At 41.4% G+C, this 16,155-nt stretch overlaps 1 protein-coding gene across 1 annotated transcript in view; it reads left to right on the top strand.

Moving 5' to 3' along the window:
- kcnq5b (potassium voltage-gated channel, KQT-like subfamily, member 5b) overlaps nt 1-15,544 on the top strand; it is a 180,624-nt gene extending 165,080 nt beyond the window's left edge. The window contains exons 12-14 of the mRNA XM_068702268.1: nt 1,163-1,294; nt 10,530-10,656; nt 11,079-15,544. Coding sequence (XP_068558369.1) covers nt 1,163-1,294; nt 10,530-10,656; nt 11,079-12,332 — 1,513 coding nt within the window. The 3' untranslated portion in view covers nt 12,333-15,544. The remainder of the gene's footprint in view (nt 1-1,162; nt 1,295-10,529; nt 10,657-11,078) is intronic.
- The last annotated feature ends 611 nt before the right edge of the window (nt 15,545-16,155 follow it).

Genomic DNA, 16,155 nt, shown 5'->3' with positions numbered 1-16,155 from the left:
CTTACTTTTAATGTATAATATACTGTAGGTTTTATACCTTAAGGTCCCATTCCTAAAGGATACAAAATTTACTTGCATGTCTCTGCATTTTGGCGTCTTACATAATAATCACTTATGATGCAGCATAGATTCTTTTAAATGCATGAAACTTAGCATCAACAATTAAATGTTATGATGAAGCATGCCTTATTATGGATTATAGCTAAATATATATTTATGGTAAATGCTTATGTTCAATGGAGTTGTACAGCGCCTTTCTAGTCTCCACTCAAAGCTCTTTTACACTACATGCTATTCACCCATTGACACCCATTCATCAACTGATTCGGGAGCAATGGGGGGGGGGGGGGGGGGGGGGTCACATCGACGAGGACTAGAGGAGCTGCCACCAATCTTCTGATTGAGGCATGACCCGCTCTATCTTCTGAGCCACACTGTTGATATTGTGCATCAGAAAGCATTATGTGTGTTTATGAGTGTGGTCACAAAGCATTATGAATGCATTATAATTCACTGTGAATGCTCATATAAAGCACTATAAATGTATAAAAAGTGCCAATTTCTTGCCATTTTCTTCTAAAGTTGAAACTATTTGGTTATTTTACATATATACACATTATGCTGGAAGAGTTAAACTCTTAACCGATAATACCTAATGCTTTTTTATGCCTTTGACTGTTGCTTAATTAATCCTGAATATTTGATGTTATGTTGAAATACTTCATATTTGAAACCAGGCTTAGTTGTATTTCTCTCAATCCTCAAGGACCTAACCCAGATTCCTTCCTCTCAAACTCACACATTCAGTCAATTCTCTTGAATTTTTCCTTTAAAAAAAACAAAAACTGCAGGTGCATAAATTCAGAGCTGCTTTTTCAGCATGTTAGTTTTACATTTACACAGCTAAAATAAGCAGCCACAACCTCACTGGATGTTTTTATAATGTTCAAGTGATTGTTCAGGTGTTCTGACTGTTTGCATTGGTGTAAAGAAACACTTTTAAAAACAAGGAAAATAAATGTAAGGTTTAGAGTGTTTTCATTTGCTACAGTTTTTTAAAAATCTCTCAGCTTCTGGGTAGTCACTGCAGGCCACGTGTAAACTGACTGTATAAGAGCTCCTCCTGGTGGCTGATTTATGAAATTATCTGCGGTTTGTGCAGGATAATGAAGTTCCATGTTGCCAAGAAGAAGTTTAAGGAGACCCTGCGTCCTTACGATGTCAAGGATGTGATTGAACAGTACTCTGCCGGTCACTTGGACATGCTGTGTCGCATCAAGAGCCTGCAGACCAGGTGGGATGACAGACCACATACACTGCATGACAACAACAACAGCAAATGCGGTTTGCTTCTTCTGGAAGTGTCTTTCTACATTACATTTTTTGCACATATCAAGCATACAGGTAAGCCAGCATCGTTTGTATTGAAAGCAAATTAATACGTCCATGCAGAATTAAACTCTCTATTTTCCTCGATGACTTTTTTTGGGGATTTTGATTACAGATCGACTACCAGGTTAATTTAACATGGACAACTGATTACAGGCGTTGCTGACCTTGTTGTCTTTGTCTGCGGAGGAAACAGCTGTTATTGTAGCGATTAGCAAGCGGCGTGTTATCAGGAGATCGTTTTTGTTTGTTAAAACTTTTTTTTTTATTAGTGTGGATGTAGACTCAGGGAGCCTCAACAGAGGGGCTGAAGAGCCGCATGCGGCTCCGGAGCTCTCTATCTAGAGCTGTTTAAGCACACTGTAACTGATTTATTTGTGTCTTGGTTTGTATGTGCGTGTACATGTGTATGCATGTATGCGTGCACCTGCACTCATACCTTATACATGCATGGGTATATGTGTGTGTTATGCGGATGTTTGTTCTTTGCATTTTGTGATTTTGTATGTATGTGTATGGACATGTGTACCTCTGCGTGTGTTTGTATGCTTGTGTGTGTGTGTGTGTGTGGTCCCTTTGCTCCCCACACAGGCTGGACATGATAGTAGGCCCACAGCCCCTGAGCAGCCGAGCCAAGATCTTTTCCTCCCCCTCCCTGCCTGTCTATTACAGCCAGGGCAGAAAGACCTCCACCCAGGGGTCAGAATGCCCCCATCCTTCACATGACATATGGATTCAGTTCACTTCTCATTCATTCAATTCAGGAAGTACTAAAACAGAAAAAAAATCTGGATTATAAAACAAAGTTGAACTTTCTTCTTTGAATTGATTGATCTGGAAGTGAGGTGAAACCTTTCTTCACACATGCACTGCTATTTTTCACACACCTCTGTCCTGGATATGTAGTCATCCACTATCAAAAGAACTTAAAAAAGCAAAATATTGAGTTTGGTTTGGGCATTTTGCTGTTTTTATCCGATGAAAGATACTGGTGAATTTGCAACCTAACTAACACATATGATGAAGAAACATCTTCTGTAACACACGTCGACACACATACAAACTAAACTCTCAAAGTACAACTGTTTATTATTATTATTATTATTATTATTATTATCGCTGCAGTAATACTGCACTTGCTGTTGTTGACTTTTAGGTGAAACTGCTGCATGCAGTTCATACTGTGTCTTATACAGTGAGAGTTTTCAACCACATCTCACAGTCTTCATCAATAGATGGGGTTTATTGAGTTGTCATCACATGACCTAAGTGATGATACCAGTTAACACGTGTCTTAAGCTCTGTTTGGAACTGCACACTAACATACTAAGTATGTAGTAATATATAATGTACTGTAGAAAACATATTTAACACTACAATATTAAGTCATTTTAATTTGTCTTATTATAATGATAATACTGGGAAATATTAAATGGAGTGGATGAGGTAATGTTGATTTACATTTGTGATGAATAATTTTCATTCAACAGTAGTTCAGATCGATAACTTGGTTATCATGTGATTGGTTGATCACAAAAAGCATGATATTTGGGAATTGTTTTATTATTTGCTCGATTAAAACGCTTTCAATTCACAATTTCTTTTGTCTGGTATGACCACATCAAGTGGCAAAAACACATGTTCAAAAAAGTATAAATTCACACATTCAAGAAAGACACACTTATAGATGCAAGTCTGGTTTGGTGTTGGAAGATCTTGTCAAAATGTTGGTGGCATTATAGTTGCATGATTGCCTTGGCCTATCCCTGACCTCTGTCGAATTTAACCCTGTTCATTAACAAAGATACTTCATTCAGTGTGGCTTTGTGGCACAAGGCAGTAATACTGCCTGTGCCAAAGCACACTGACTGTAATCCTGCGGGCTTATTGTTGGAATGCTGATTCAGCATTCCAAGTATTGTTATCCTAATCTTTATTCTTCAACTATTTCTTCCGTACGTATTTTGGCACTTAATAACTTCAGCATCTTTTCAGCTACAGAAACCGTTCAAATATGAAAATGTTCAGCTTTTTCAGGAGAGGGGTGCTATGTCTTTTTATGTTTCTAATCTTTCAACTTTTTTAATTATTAAGCATTTTGCAATTTTTTTTTGAATGGGATGTCTATGGAGAAACTTTTCAAATCCTCTTAAACTTGTTCAACTTTCAGATCACTCTACTTCCTCATACTTTCAGCTACAGACACCATTTAAACTTTCAAATGTTGAGAAAACCCTGATCAATGATTGTATGTTATAATCATCTTGATATCTTTTATACTTTTTGAGCTGTAGCAATTTTGCTTTTATGTGTTTTTCAGTCCTTTTCTGCTTTTATAATGGGTGTGTATTGCGCAGCTTAGAGTGCGTGATGTCATCGCTAGAGTGAAGAGAAGCTTGAGATTCCTGTGAAAAAAATATTTGTCTTTTGCAACTGACTCCTCAATTTTCACTCTCCATGCATAATTGTTGGAATGCTGATTCAGCATTCCAAGTATTGTTCTTCGAATCTTTATTCAACTATTTCTTCCGTACGTATTTTGGCACTTAATAACTTCCACATTTCTTAAGCTACAGAAACCATTCAACTATATAAATGTTCAGCTTTTTCAGGAGAGGGGTGCTATTTCTCATAATTTTTCTAATCTTTCAACTTTTTGAATTATTAAGCTTTTTGCAACTTATTTTTTGAATGGGATGTCTATGGAGAATATTTTTAAATCCTCTTAAACTTGTTCAACTTCCAGATCCTTCTACTTCCTCATACTTTCGGCTACAGACACCATTTCAACTTTCAAATGTTGAGAAAACCCTGACCAATGATTGTATGTTATAATCATTTTGATATCTTTTACACTTTTTGAATAGTAGCATTTTTGCTTTCATGTGTTTTTCAGTCCTTTTCTGCTTTTATAATGGGTGTGTATTGCGCAGCTTAGAGTGCGTGATGTCATCGCTAGAGTGAAGAGAAGCCTGAGATTCCTGTGAAAAAAATATTTGTCTTTTGCGACTGACTCCTCAATTTTCACTCTACATGCATAATTTTTTGATGGAAACGTAGCTAATCTTGTCCTTGTCGTAGACATATGACTTTGGAATCCCACAGGTTTACACATTTGCCTCAAAAGCCTTTACTTGAGAGGAAAACCAACTTTCTCCTCCATAGACCCCAATGTTAAAACGTACTTCAAAAAAGTCTTGCACAGACAACCGTACCCCATTTCTAAATCGCCATTGAAGCCACTTTTTTTTACACTACAGATCCAATATTCGCATGATCTATTCTTCAAGTCATCCTTGCGCGTCAGTCTTAATATCGGAGCAATAGGGGCTATGGTTATGGGAGTTTTGTGGTTTTGTTTGACAGGTGTTTTCCAGTTTTTTTCTCATGAAAAGGCGGCAGGCTCGCAGGTGTTCATGCTTGAGCTAATTACTAATGTTTTAAACACACAGACTCACAGACTCTCCAACTGCTGCGTCGTCACCATGGGAACCAATGACACACACACACACACACACACACACACACACACACTCTCTCTCTCTCTTTCTCTGTCTGTCTGTCTCTCTCTACACACTCAGTACATATAACTGTATGTCTGCCTCACTCACTCACTCAGTACATATAACTGTCTGTCTGCCTGTCTCACTCACTCACTCACTCACTCCATATAACTGTTTGTCTGCCTGTCTCTCTGTCCAAATCACTCAGTCAATGTAACTGTCTGTCTGCCTGTCTCTCTCTCCCACTCACTCAGTACATATAACTGTCTGTCTGCTCTTCTCACTCACTCACTCAGTACATATAACTGTCTGTCTGCCTGTCTCACTCACTCACTCAGTTCATAGAACTGTCTGTTTACCTGTCTCACTCACTCACTAAGTTCATATAACTGTCTGTCTGCCTGTCTCTTTCTCCCAAACACTCAGTCCATCTGACTGTCTGTCTGCCTGTCTCGCTCTCCAAATCACTCAGTCAATGTAACTGTCTGTCTGCCTGTCTCTCTCTCCAAATCACTCAGTCAATGTAACTGTCTGTCTGCCTGTCTCTCTCTCCCACTCACTCAGTACATATAACTGTCTGCCTGTCTCACTCACTCAGTTCATATAACTGTCTGTTTGCCTGTCTCACTCACTCACTCAGTTCATATAACTGTCTGTCTGGCTGTCTCTCTTTCCCACACACTCAGTCCATCTGACTGTCTGTCTGCCTGTCTCTCTCTCCCACACAGTCAGTCCATCTGACTGTCTGTCTGCCTGTCTCTCTCTCCCACTCACTCAGTACATATAACTGTCAGTCTGCTCTTCTCACTCAATCCAGATGACTGTCTGTCCACCTGTCTCACTCACTCACTCACTCAGTTCATATAACTGTCTGTTTGCCGGTCTCACTCACTCAGTTCATATAACTGTCTGTCTGCCTGTCTCTCTCTCCCACACACTCAGTCCATCTAACTGTCTGTCTGCCTGTCTCTCTCTCCCACACAGTCAGTCCATCTGACTGTCTGTCTGCCTGTCTCTCTCTCCCACACACTCAGTCCATCTGACTGTCTGTCTGCCTGTCTCTCTCTCCAAATCACTCAGTCAATGTAACTGTCTGTCTGCCTGTCTCAGTCACTAAGTTCATATAACTGTCTGTCTGCCTGTCTCTTTCTCCCAAACACTCAGTCCATCTGACTGTCTGTCTGCCTGTCTCTCTCTCCAAATCACTCAGTCAATGTAACTGTCTGTCTGCCTGTCTCTCTCTCCAAATCACTCAGTCAATGTAACTGTCTGTCTGCCTGTCTCTCTCTCCCACTCACTCAGTACATATAACTGTCTGTCTGCTCTTCTCATTCAATCCAGAAGACTCTGTCCACCTGTCTCACTCACTCACTCACTCAGTACATATAACTGTCTGCCTGTCTCACTCACTCAGTTCATATAACTGTCTGTCTGCCTGTCTCACTCACTCACTCAGTTCATATAACTGTCTGTTTGCCGGTCTCACTCACTCACTCAGTTCATATAACTGTCTGTCTGCCTGTCTCTCTCTCCCACACACTCAGTCCATCTAACTGTCTGTCTGCCTGTCTCTCTCTCCCACACAGTCAGTCCATCTGACTGTCTGTCTGCCTGTCTCTCTCTCCCACACACTCAGTCCATCTGACTGTCTGTCTGCCTGTCTCTCTCTCCAAATCACTCAGTCAATGTAACTGTCTGCCTGTCTCAGTCACTCAGTTCATATAACTGTCTGTCCACCTGTCTCACTCACTCACTCAGTCCATATAACTGTCTGCCTGCCTGTCTCACTCACTCAGTTCATATAACTGTCTGTCCACCTGTCTCATTCACTCACTCAGTCCATATAACTGTCTGCCTGCCTGTGTCACTCACTCAGTTCATATAACTGTCTGTCTGCCTGTCTCTCTCTCCCACACACTCAGTCCATCTGACTGTCTGTCTGCTCTTCTCACTCAATCCAGATGACTGTCTGTTCACCTGTCTCACTCAATCACTCAGTACATATAACTGTCTGTCTGCCTGTCTCACTCACTCAGTTCAAATAACTGTCTGTCTGCCTGTCTCTCTCCCACACATTCAGTCCATCTGACTGTCTGTCTGCCTGTCTCTCTCTCCAAATCACTCAGTCCATCTAACTGTCTGTCTGCCTGTCTCTCTCTCCCACACACTCAGTCCATCTAACTGTCGGTCTGCCTGTCTCTCTCTCCCACTCACTCAGTCAATGTAACTGTCTGTCTGCCTGTCTCAGTCACTAAGTTCATATAACTGTCTGTCTGCCTGTCTCTCTCTCCAAATCACTCAGTCAATGTAACTGTCTGTCTGCCTGTCTCTCTCTCCCACTCACTCAGTACATATAACTGTCTGTCTGCTCTTCTCATTCAATCCAGAAGACTGTCTGTCCACCTGTCTCACTCACTCACTCACTCAGTACATATAACTGTCTGCCTGTCTCACTCACTCAGTTCATATAACTGTCTGTTTGCCTGTCTCACTCACTCACTCAGTTCATATAACTGTCTGTTTGCCGGTCTCACTCACTCACTCAGTTCATATAACTGTCTGTTTGCCGGTCTCACTCACTCACTCAGTTCATATAACTGTCTGTCTGCCTGTCTCTCTCTCCCACACACTCAGTCCATCTAACTGTCTGTCTGCCTGTCTCTCTCTCCCACACAGTCAGTCCATCTGACTGTCTGTCTGCCTGTCTCTCTCTCCCACACACTCAGTCCATCTGACTGTCTGTCTGCCTGTCTCTCTCTCCAAATCACTCAGTCAATGTAACTGTCTGCCTGTCTCAGTCACTCAGTTCATATAACTGTCTGTCCACCTGTCTCACTCACTCACTCAGTCCATATAACTGTCTGCCTGCCTGTCTCACTCACTCAGTTCATATAACTGTCTGTTTGCCGGTCTCACTCACTCACTCAGTTCATATAACTGTCTGTCTGCCTGTCTCTCTCTCCCACACACTCAGTCCATCTAACTGTCTGTCTGCCTGTCTCTCTCTCCCACACAGTCAGTCCATCTGACTGTCTGTCTGCCTGTCTCTCTCTCCCACACACTCAGTCCATCTGACTGTCTGTCTGCCTGTCTCTCTCTCCAAATCACTCAGTCAATGTAACTGTCTGCCTGTCTCAGTCACTCAGTTCATATAACTGTCTGTCCACCTGTCTCACTCACTCACTCAGTCCATATAACTGTCTGCCTGCCTGTCTCACTCACTCAGTTCATATAACTGTCTGTCCACCTGTCTCACTCACTCACTCAGTCCATATAACTGTCTGCCTGCCTGTCACTCACTCAGTTCATATAACTGTCTGTCTGCCTGTCTCTCTCTCCCACACACTCAGTCCATCTGACTGTCTGTCTGCTCTTCTCACTCAATCCAGATGACTGTCTGTTCACCTGTCTCACTCAATCACTCAGTACATATAACTGTCTGTCTGCCTGTCTCACTCACTCAGTTCAAATAACTGTCTGTCTGCCTGTCTCTCTCTCCAAATCACTCAGTCCATCTAACTGTCTGTCTGCCTGTCTCTCTCTCCCACACACTCAGTCCATCTAACTGTCGGTCTGCTCTTCTCACTCAATCCAGATGACTGTCTGTCCTCCTGTCTCCCTCACTCACTCAGTTCATATAACTGCCTGTTTGCCTGTCTCTCTCCCACACACTCAGTCCATCTGCCTGTCTGTCTGCCTGTCTCTCCCACACACTCAGTCCATCTAACTGTCTGTCTGCCTGTCTCTCTTTCCCACACACTCAGTCCATCTAACTGTCTGTCTGCCTGTCTCTCTCTCCCACACACTCAGTCCATCTAACTGTCGGTCTGCCTGTCTCTCTCTCCCACTCACTCAGTACATATAACTATCTGTCTGCTCTTCTCACTCAATCCAGATGACTGTCTGTCCTCCTGTCTCCCTCACTCACTCAGTTCATATAACTGCCTGTTTGCCTGTCTCTCTCCCACACACTCAGTCCATCTGCCTGTCTGTCTGCCTGTCTCTCCCACACACTCAGTCCATCTAACTGTCTGTCTGCCTGTCTCTCTTTCCCACACACTCAGTCCATCTAACTGTCTGTCTGCCTGTCTCTCTCTCCCACACACTCAGTCCATCTAACTGTCGGTCTGCCTGTCTCTCTCTCCCACTCACTCAGTACATATAACTATCTGTCTGCTCTTCTCACTCAATCCAGATGACTGTCTGTCCTCCTGTCTCCCTCACTCACTCAGTACATATAACTGTCTGTCTGCCTGTCTCACTCACTCACTCAGTACAAATAACTGTCTGTCTGCCTTTCTCACTCTCTCACACTCATTCATTCAGTCTCTCTATCTCTATCTTCCTGTCATTCTGTGTTTCTCTCTCTGTCTTTCTTTCTGTCTCTCCCTCTTTCCCTCTGGCTCTCTCTCTGCTACCACTACTGCTGCTATTCATGCTATTACCAGTACCAATACTACTACAGCTATTAGTACGATTGCTACTAGTACTAATGCTACTGCTATCACTTCAAATACTGCCATTACTATTACTACTTCTTCTACTACTACTACTGTTATATTAAATATTACGACCACTACTACAGCTATTACTACGACTACTGATACTACTACTTATACTGCTTCTTCTAATTACTAATACTTCTACTACTAATAATACTACTACAACTACAACTTCTACTACTACAAATATCACTACTGCTGACATTTTTTAAGCAACAGAAGCTGTTCGAATATCAAAATATTCAGCTTTTTCAGGAGAGGGGTGATATTTTTCATATTTGTAATCTTTAAACTTTTTGAATTATGAAGCTTTTTGCAATTTGTTTTGAATAAGATATCTATGGAGAAAATCTTCAAATCCTGTTAAACTTCTTCAACTTTCAAAGCCTTCTTTCTCATACTTTAAGCTACAGACACCATAGTTAGACGTTTCAACTAGAAGGGTTTTCAGCAGTGCAGTTTAAATGCTTTCGGGCTTCAACATTTTTCAGACAGGTAGTCTCTCATTTCTGTATTTTCAACAATGTTTTTGCAATTCATTTCAACTTTCAGCTTTCAGCATTCCAACACATTTTCAGTAGGAAATGCATTTTCTAGTTATTCTTATTCTCCATCTTCCACATCAGAGATACTACCGGTAACATCAGCGTGTGTGTATATATTGCGACGTCTTCGGGCAGTAGAAGCCACACTGTCAAAATTTCTTGCGAAATTTTCTAGTTAACCATATTCTGCTGAACCTCACTGGATTGAGCAGGAATAGTCTTTCTATAGACAAAGAAACTGAATATGTGTTGTCATGAATACAATATTATATTCAGAAACAGATAAAGAAAACCTATGACTATGTGATGAATAAAAAACACATTTAGAAACATGCCATCCTTACATGTCAGTCTAACCTCTAATTTGCCTGTATTTGTTGAAAAATAATATATGCTTACGATAATCTATCTTTCTGTTGCAGTTTCAACTTTTCTTAATTTATATGGGCTGCCTTGGGGATTTCTTTCTTTTTTTTTCTTTCCATCATTAATGTCGCGTGTGTGTGTGTGTGTGTGTGTGTGTGTGTGTGTGTGTGTGTGTGTGTGTGTGTGTGTGTGTGTGTGTGTGTGTGTGTGTGTGTGTGTTCCAGAGTTGACCAGATCCTCGGGAGAGGCCAGATACCTTTGGATAAGAAGATTCGAGAAAAGCTGCTGTCTGATGGAGATATTTTAGAGGACATGAGCATGTTGGGTCGAGTCTGTAAGGTGGAGCGGCAGGTCTGTGTTCTGCTTGTTTTATTTTCTAATAATGTATTAAAAAACCCAGCAACCACATTTTTGGCACAGACCCATTCCTCTCATTGAAGGGCAGTGGCCAGTCACTGATTGTCACAGTAGTTAATTACACCAGAGACCTACGAAATGTATTGTGAAGTTATGTATCACACTATTACTTTGCTAAATACTGCACTGATATATACTTTGTAACTTTGAAATACATTTTGGCTTGCAAATTACATATCTCGTTGCCCATTGTGTAATTCCCAGAAAATTATTTGATGGGAATTAAAAGGGTAAAGCAGCAGCTGTTGTTTCACAAGAAATAGTAGCACGTAATTTGCCTAAAATCTAAAAATGTAATTTATTTTAAATTTTTTATACTGCGTCTCATCTCCCATCCTCCCTTTCTCTCCTCACAGGTCCAGTCGATTGAGTCAAAGCTTGACTCCCTGCTCGACATCTATCGTCAAGTTTTGCGCAAAGGATCGTCTTCAGCCCTCACACTCTCCTCTCTGCCCCTGTTCGAGTTGGAGCAAACCTCTGACTACCACTCCTCCGTCTTCGGCAAGGACATGTCCAGCTCCACCCAGGCCAGCAGTGGCGGAGCGCTCCCCCCTGGTAGCAACTCCCACCTCTCCCAGGGAGGTCTCCATCTTATCCTGGCGCCTCCCAACGAGCTAAACCTCAATCTCAATGCCTCGTCATCCATAGGCCTCGCATCCTCCTCTTTCAGCCCGTCACCGCTGCCTCAACATCATCATCATCACCACCATCGTCATGCTCATCATCTCCACCATCATCATACCCAGGCTCAGGCCACCACACCTGAAAGTGGCACTGATGAGGCAGTGGGGAGCTCTCCACCCATCCTCACCCCAAATAGTATCGGCAGTGGTGGGGGTGGAGGAGTTGGAGATGGAGGGTTTCCTCTTCTGGCGAGGCTTCCTCCACCACCCCCTCCCAGCCAGAGTGGGGGTCCAAGCAACCTGCCACGTGTGACCTCCACAGAGGTGTCCCCTTACATGGAGGATTTTTGTGGAAGTTTAGGAATGCAAATGGAGGACAGCAGTTTTGGGAAGGACCTTGGGTTGGGGCCTGGCAGACTGGGCCAGAAGCTGCAGAGCACCACCAACAGAGATTGCAGGCTTAATACTAAGGAAGAAGGCTCCTGGAGGAGACATATGAGCTTGGAGCTGCAGCCCCTGGTGTCGCCAGTCCTGGGCTGCTGCTCTGGTCCCAGCCAGATGGACTGCTTGGGCAAGTCTATGTCAGTGCAGGACCTGATGCAGTCAGCCCCAGGGACTGTCCAGGATGCCCACCACAACCACAGCCTCTCGTCACCAAGCCCCAGTACAAGCAGTGACTCCCCCATTGGCTTCCGCAGCTGTAGCCAAGACCCTGGGGGAGGTGGTGGTATTGGAAGGAGTGGTGGAGGAGGATGGGGTGAGGAGGACCTCTTTATCAGCGACAGGGACCTAGAGGCGCAGGGATTTGACTTCCTGTCACTGGGGACTACTGAGGCCCACACCTACTCATCGGAGATCCTGAAGACTGACAGCAGAGTAGGGGCAGGGTCCCGAGGCTCTAACCGTAGCCCGGCCAGCGGTCACATATCCTCGCCCTCTGCTGGCAACACCGATTTGCTGAACATGCCACACGTGCGGCTAAAATAAACTGACCTACTTGTTCAGAAGGCACGCAAATCTCACCTCACAGAGACTGTTTTTATCCCTTTTGGAGGGGAGTGGGATTATAACAGTGGGAACTTTTTTGTGTCGATCCATTTGATAAGAATCACAGTATTTTCATACAGACGGATCATATGGCATATCATTGCATGAGTTACTCTTAGTTTTAGAGTGTGATTTACAAATCTGAGATAAAAGATGAAGACTTGTATAATGGGAACACAGACCCCCAAAACCTGAGACTTGCTATTAGACAAAGCCAACTAAACTTTCTGAAAGACGGTTGGTTGATATGTGACCTTGAGACAGAGCATCCGCATTGCATGTTTTTATTCAAAGATTCTGAGATTAGCAAGAAACAGTTTACACTTAAAGTAGGAAGGCATGGACATCAAACACTTAGAGAACACAACTCACATATTTTGTAAGTAATGGAAATTCCTAAATGTGACCGTACAACATCCACTTCCTGCCTCTCCAAACACATGATAGGCTTCCATATTGAAGGTAACGTTACCTCGTCATTGCCAAACTTTAGATTCTCAGTTATTATCACTATTTCTATTTTATTTCCATAATATTCAGTCTATTTGAGAAAATCAGGAGTTTTTATCTTCAAATCATATGAATTACTATCCTCAACCAATGACTTTGGTTGCCCACAATCTTTCAAAAATCCACACACAGTGTACATGCAAGTTTAGCTTGTGTACTACAGATCTTGTATTTTTGCTGACAATTTCTGAATATGGGCAATACAGTTTTACATTTTAAGTATTCTTTCTACAGTTTCAGGTTGCAATAATGTTTGTACAGTAAATCAGTTAGACTCCTGAAATTTGCTTGAGTTGTGTAATTTGTCACAGTGAACATCAGGTCATTTTAGCAGTAAAAGAATAATTATGTGGTTTAAAATACAAAAAAACAAAGTCAATAAATTACTTGAAACAAGACAGTTTGAAAAGTCTGTAATCCTAATACATTAGACAAAATACATCCACATTTCTGATAAAGGACAGGTCCTTTAATGTTTTTCTAGTTATACTCTGAATTGTTGGGTATCTTATTTCGAAACTCTTGGACAACCACAACTTGTTACTGAGGAGTACAGCAGGAAAGACCAAACAGAAAAGAAAATTGTCGGTGTTGCTGTAAATGCCAAATATTTGGATGCTTCACTGTCACTTCTGCCAACTGTCTGCTGTAGTATGAGGTGCCCCATGTTCAAAGTACATACAATGTACAATGTACACAGTTATATGCGCACACAGCCAACTGTAACTTTGTATTAGTGCTGGGCGGTATACCGGTTTAAATTTCCCTTACAATATCATATTTTCATATACCAGCAAACCGGAGAAGAGCCGTGAATGTGATGCTACTAGCTAGTAGCATAACTGTTAACAGCTGAGCGGAGGAGCTGTTTGTTTACTGGTTTTAAAAGAAAATCAGATGGAGCCACTGTTGTTGCCAGTGGTGCTAACATTAGCAACAGCCATCAACTCTGCACAAAACGTGCTGAAAGAAGAAGAGTGCGATTTGATGCTTTCAGGGCAAAGGGTCAGACGTCGCTTGAAAAAGCAGTTGCCTGAAGCACTACAGAAAAAGCAAGCGGTGCAGCGACATTATGAACGCAATTTTAATCAACCTAGGCAAGGACATGGTCCTGCTACACACAGTCAAGAAAGACGGGATCAATGATTATAACACTGGATTCGATGTATGTTTTGCCGGAGCAAACACTTCAGCCAAACTGTTATCCCAACATTATACCAACCACACGACCTACAGTCGCCACAACAGTTTATAGTGTTTATACAACTATCTTAAAACATTTTGGTTTTTACAATGTTGCAGTTTGCACAATAAGAATAGTATACATTCTGCAACCGTTTCATGCATTCTGATTTCTTCATATATTGTATAATTTTATGGGGCCAAGCAAATTCTATGATAATTAAAGCCTTCACTATATACATGACATTAAAATGTTGTTTTTATATATTCTATTTACTCCTGAATGTAGAATAAGCCTACATAAACCTATATAAAGGCCCAGTCATGCCAAAAAAATACTGTGATACAGATTTTTGGTCACACCGCCCAGCACTATCTTAGGTACAGTTCAGAGAAACAAGGAGCAGTTGTTGCTTATTCTCTGATCAATTATGCACCAGCCAGTTGGTTTTCCAGCTGATGACAGCCATGGATTGAAACACATCTTGAATGTAATTTCTTGGTTCATAATCTAAGTTTGATGTTTTGTCAGAATATAAACAAAGCACTTTGTTTTGGTTCAGGAACAGATACACTGAAAGAAATGTTCAGAAATTGTAACTGTGTCTTGCATTTGGCTTTTTGCCAGCCTGTTTTTACATGAAATGAAGATAAATTATTTAAATCATGGTCAATGTTTGCTTTATTTCATACAGTGTAATGTGGGATTATTTTTGCTTTCTTGAAGTGTACTTGCTGCAGAATGTATTTCTGTTGCATGGTACAGAATCAGGTGAATAATTATAGCACCACAAGCGGCAGGTAAATACTACCAATAAAGCATCCAAAGCCTCAGTGGTGAATAATCAACTTTAGCTAGCAGTACCTCAACAAAGACCCATATCCAGCACCAGAGTATATGTGAAGGAGGCTTGGGGTCTGTTTGCGTTGTGGATTTGCTTAGTTGATTTTACTTTCTTTCAGATATTTACATTTATTTAGCATGAAGAGGTTGTCGTATACAAATCTATAACTGAGAACGAATGCCATGTCATTAAGACAAATCACTATGTATTGTTCAACTTGATTGCATCAGAAGTAAAAGGACCTCAAAATGTGCAGTACATACAGTATAATATATTGGTGCCTTGCTTTTGTGGTACATATTCATCTCCATATCTACAATTTCCAGAAAAGTGCATTAGGTTCCTCCGAACAGAAATGGTTGTCTTCATTTTCTCTCTTTGTAAATGTTCTGATTTAAGGAATTTTACGTTGTCGTTTTTTTGTTATTCCAAGATAATTTTGCTACAGGGCATAAAACACGTTAACATTCTGTCTTGTGTGTTTTAATTTATTTAAATTATGTGCACATATTTACACACGTAATAATCTCAGTTGGATTTATGAAGCCTGTAATGTAATGGATATGCAAGTGAATTTACATTCTCATTCATCAATAAAGGAAATTCTATGAGGAGTTTGTCGTTTGCTTTCTCATCATTCACTTAAAGAGTGAGGTTCTACAGGCTTAGCAATGATACCAGCAACAAAGACATTCTTTTTAAACATCTTTACTTTTATGAACAAGTGCTTACAAATAACAGTGATTAAAGTGCATGAGCTAAACTGCAACAGTTGTATTTAACAGAGCTACAGCAAGGGACATTAAGATTCCAGGAATCAGTTTCTGAAGCTTGTTTCTTTAAGTTGCAAACAGGAAATATGCAAGCAGACAAATCTAACTCTGGCTAGTAGGCATATCTCTTTAAAGCTAGAATGCAGAGCATTACTTCACTGGCAAAAGAACATCTATGCCTTATAACTGGTGCTTAGCACTGATCAATGAGCAGCTTCATTTCAACTAAAACAGCACACAACCAGAGAGCTGTAATGCAAATATGTAATGTTCTGCCACAAAGTGAGTGACACAACATATATAACAGTGTGTAATCACTAACAGTTTGGTAGTTATTTTTTTCCTTCTCCTGCTTTTGCGATGCATTGTGATAACAGACCAGACGCTGACTATTATGTGCAGAAGGTGCAGGGTGCTTGTGTGTCTACGGCCACGGTGAGCCCAGAACAACGT

This window comes from Cebidichthys violaceus, unplaced genomic scaffold (genome assembly GCF_023349555.1).
Source record: "Cebidichthys violaceus isolate CVI_PGR_0920_01 unplaced genomic scaffold, fCebVio1.0.p SCAF_82, whole genome shotgun sequence".
NCBI classification, from domain to species: domain Eukaryota; kingdom Metazoa; phylum Chordata; class Actinopteri; order Perciformes; family Stichaeidae; genus Cebidichthys; species Cebidichthys violaceus.
The sequence above is the reverse complement of the archived record's forward strand: the minus strand, read 5'-3'. Positions and strand labels throughout refer to the sequence as shown.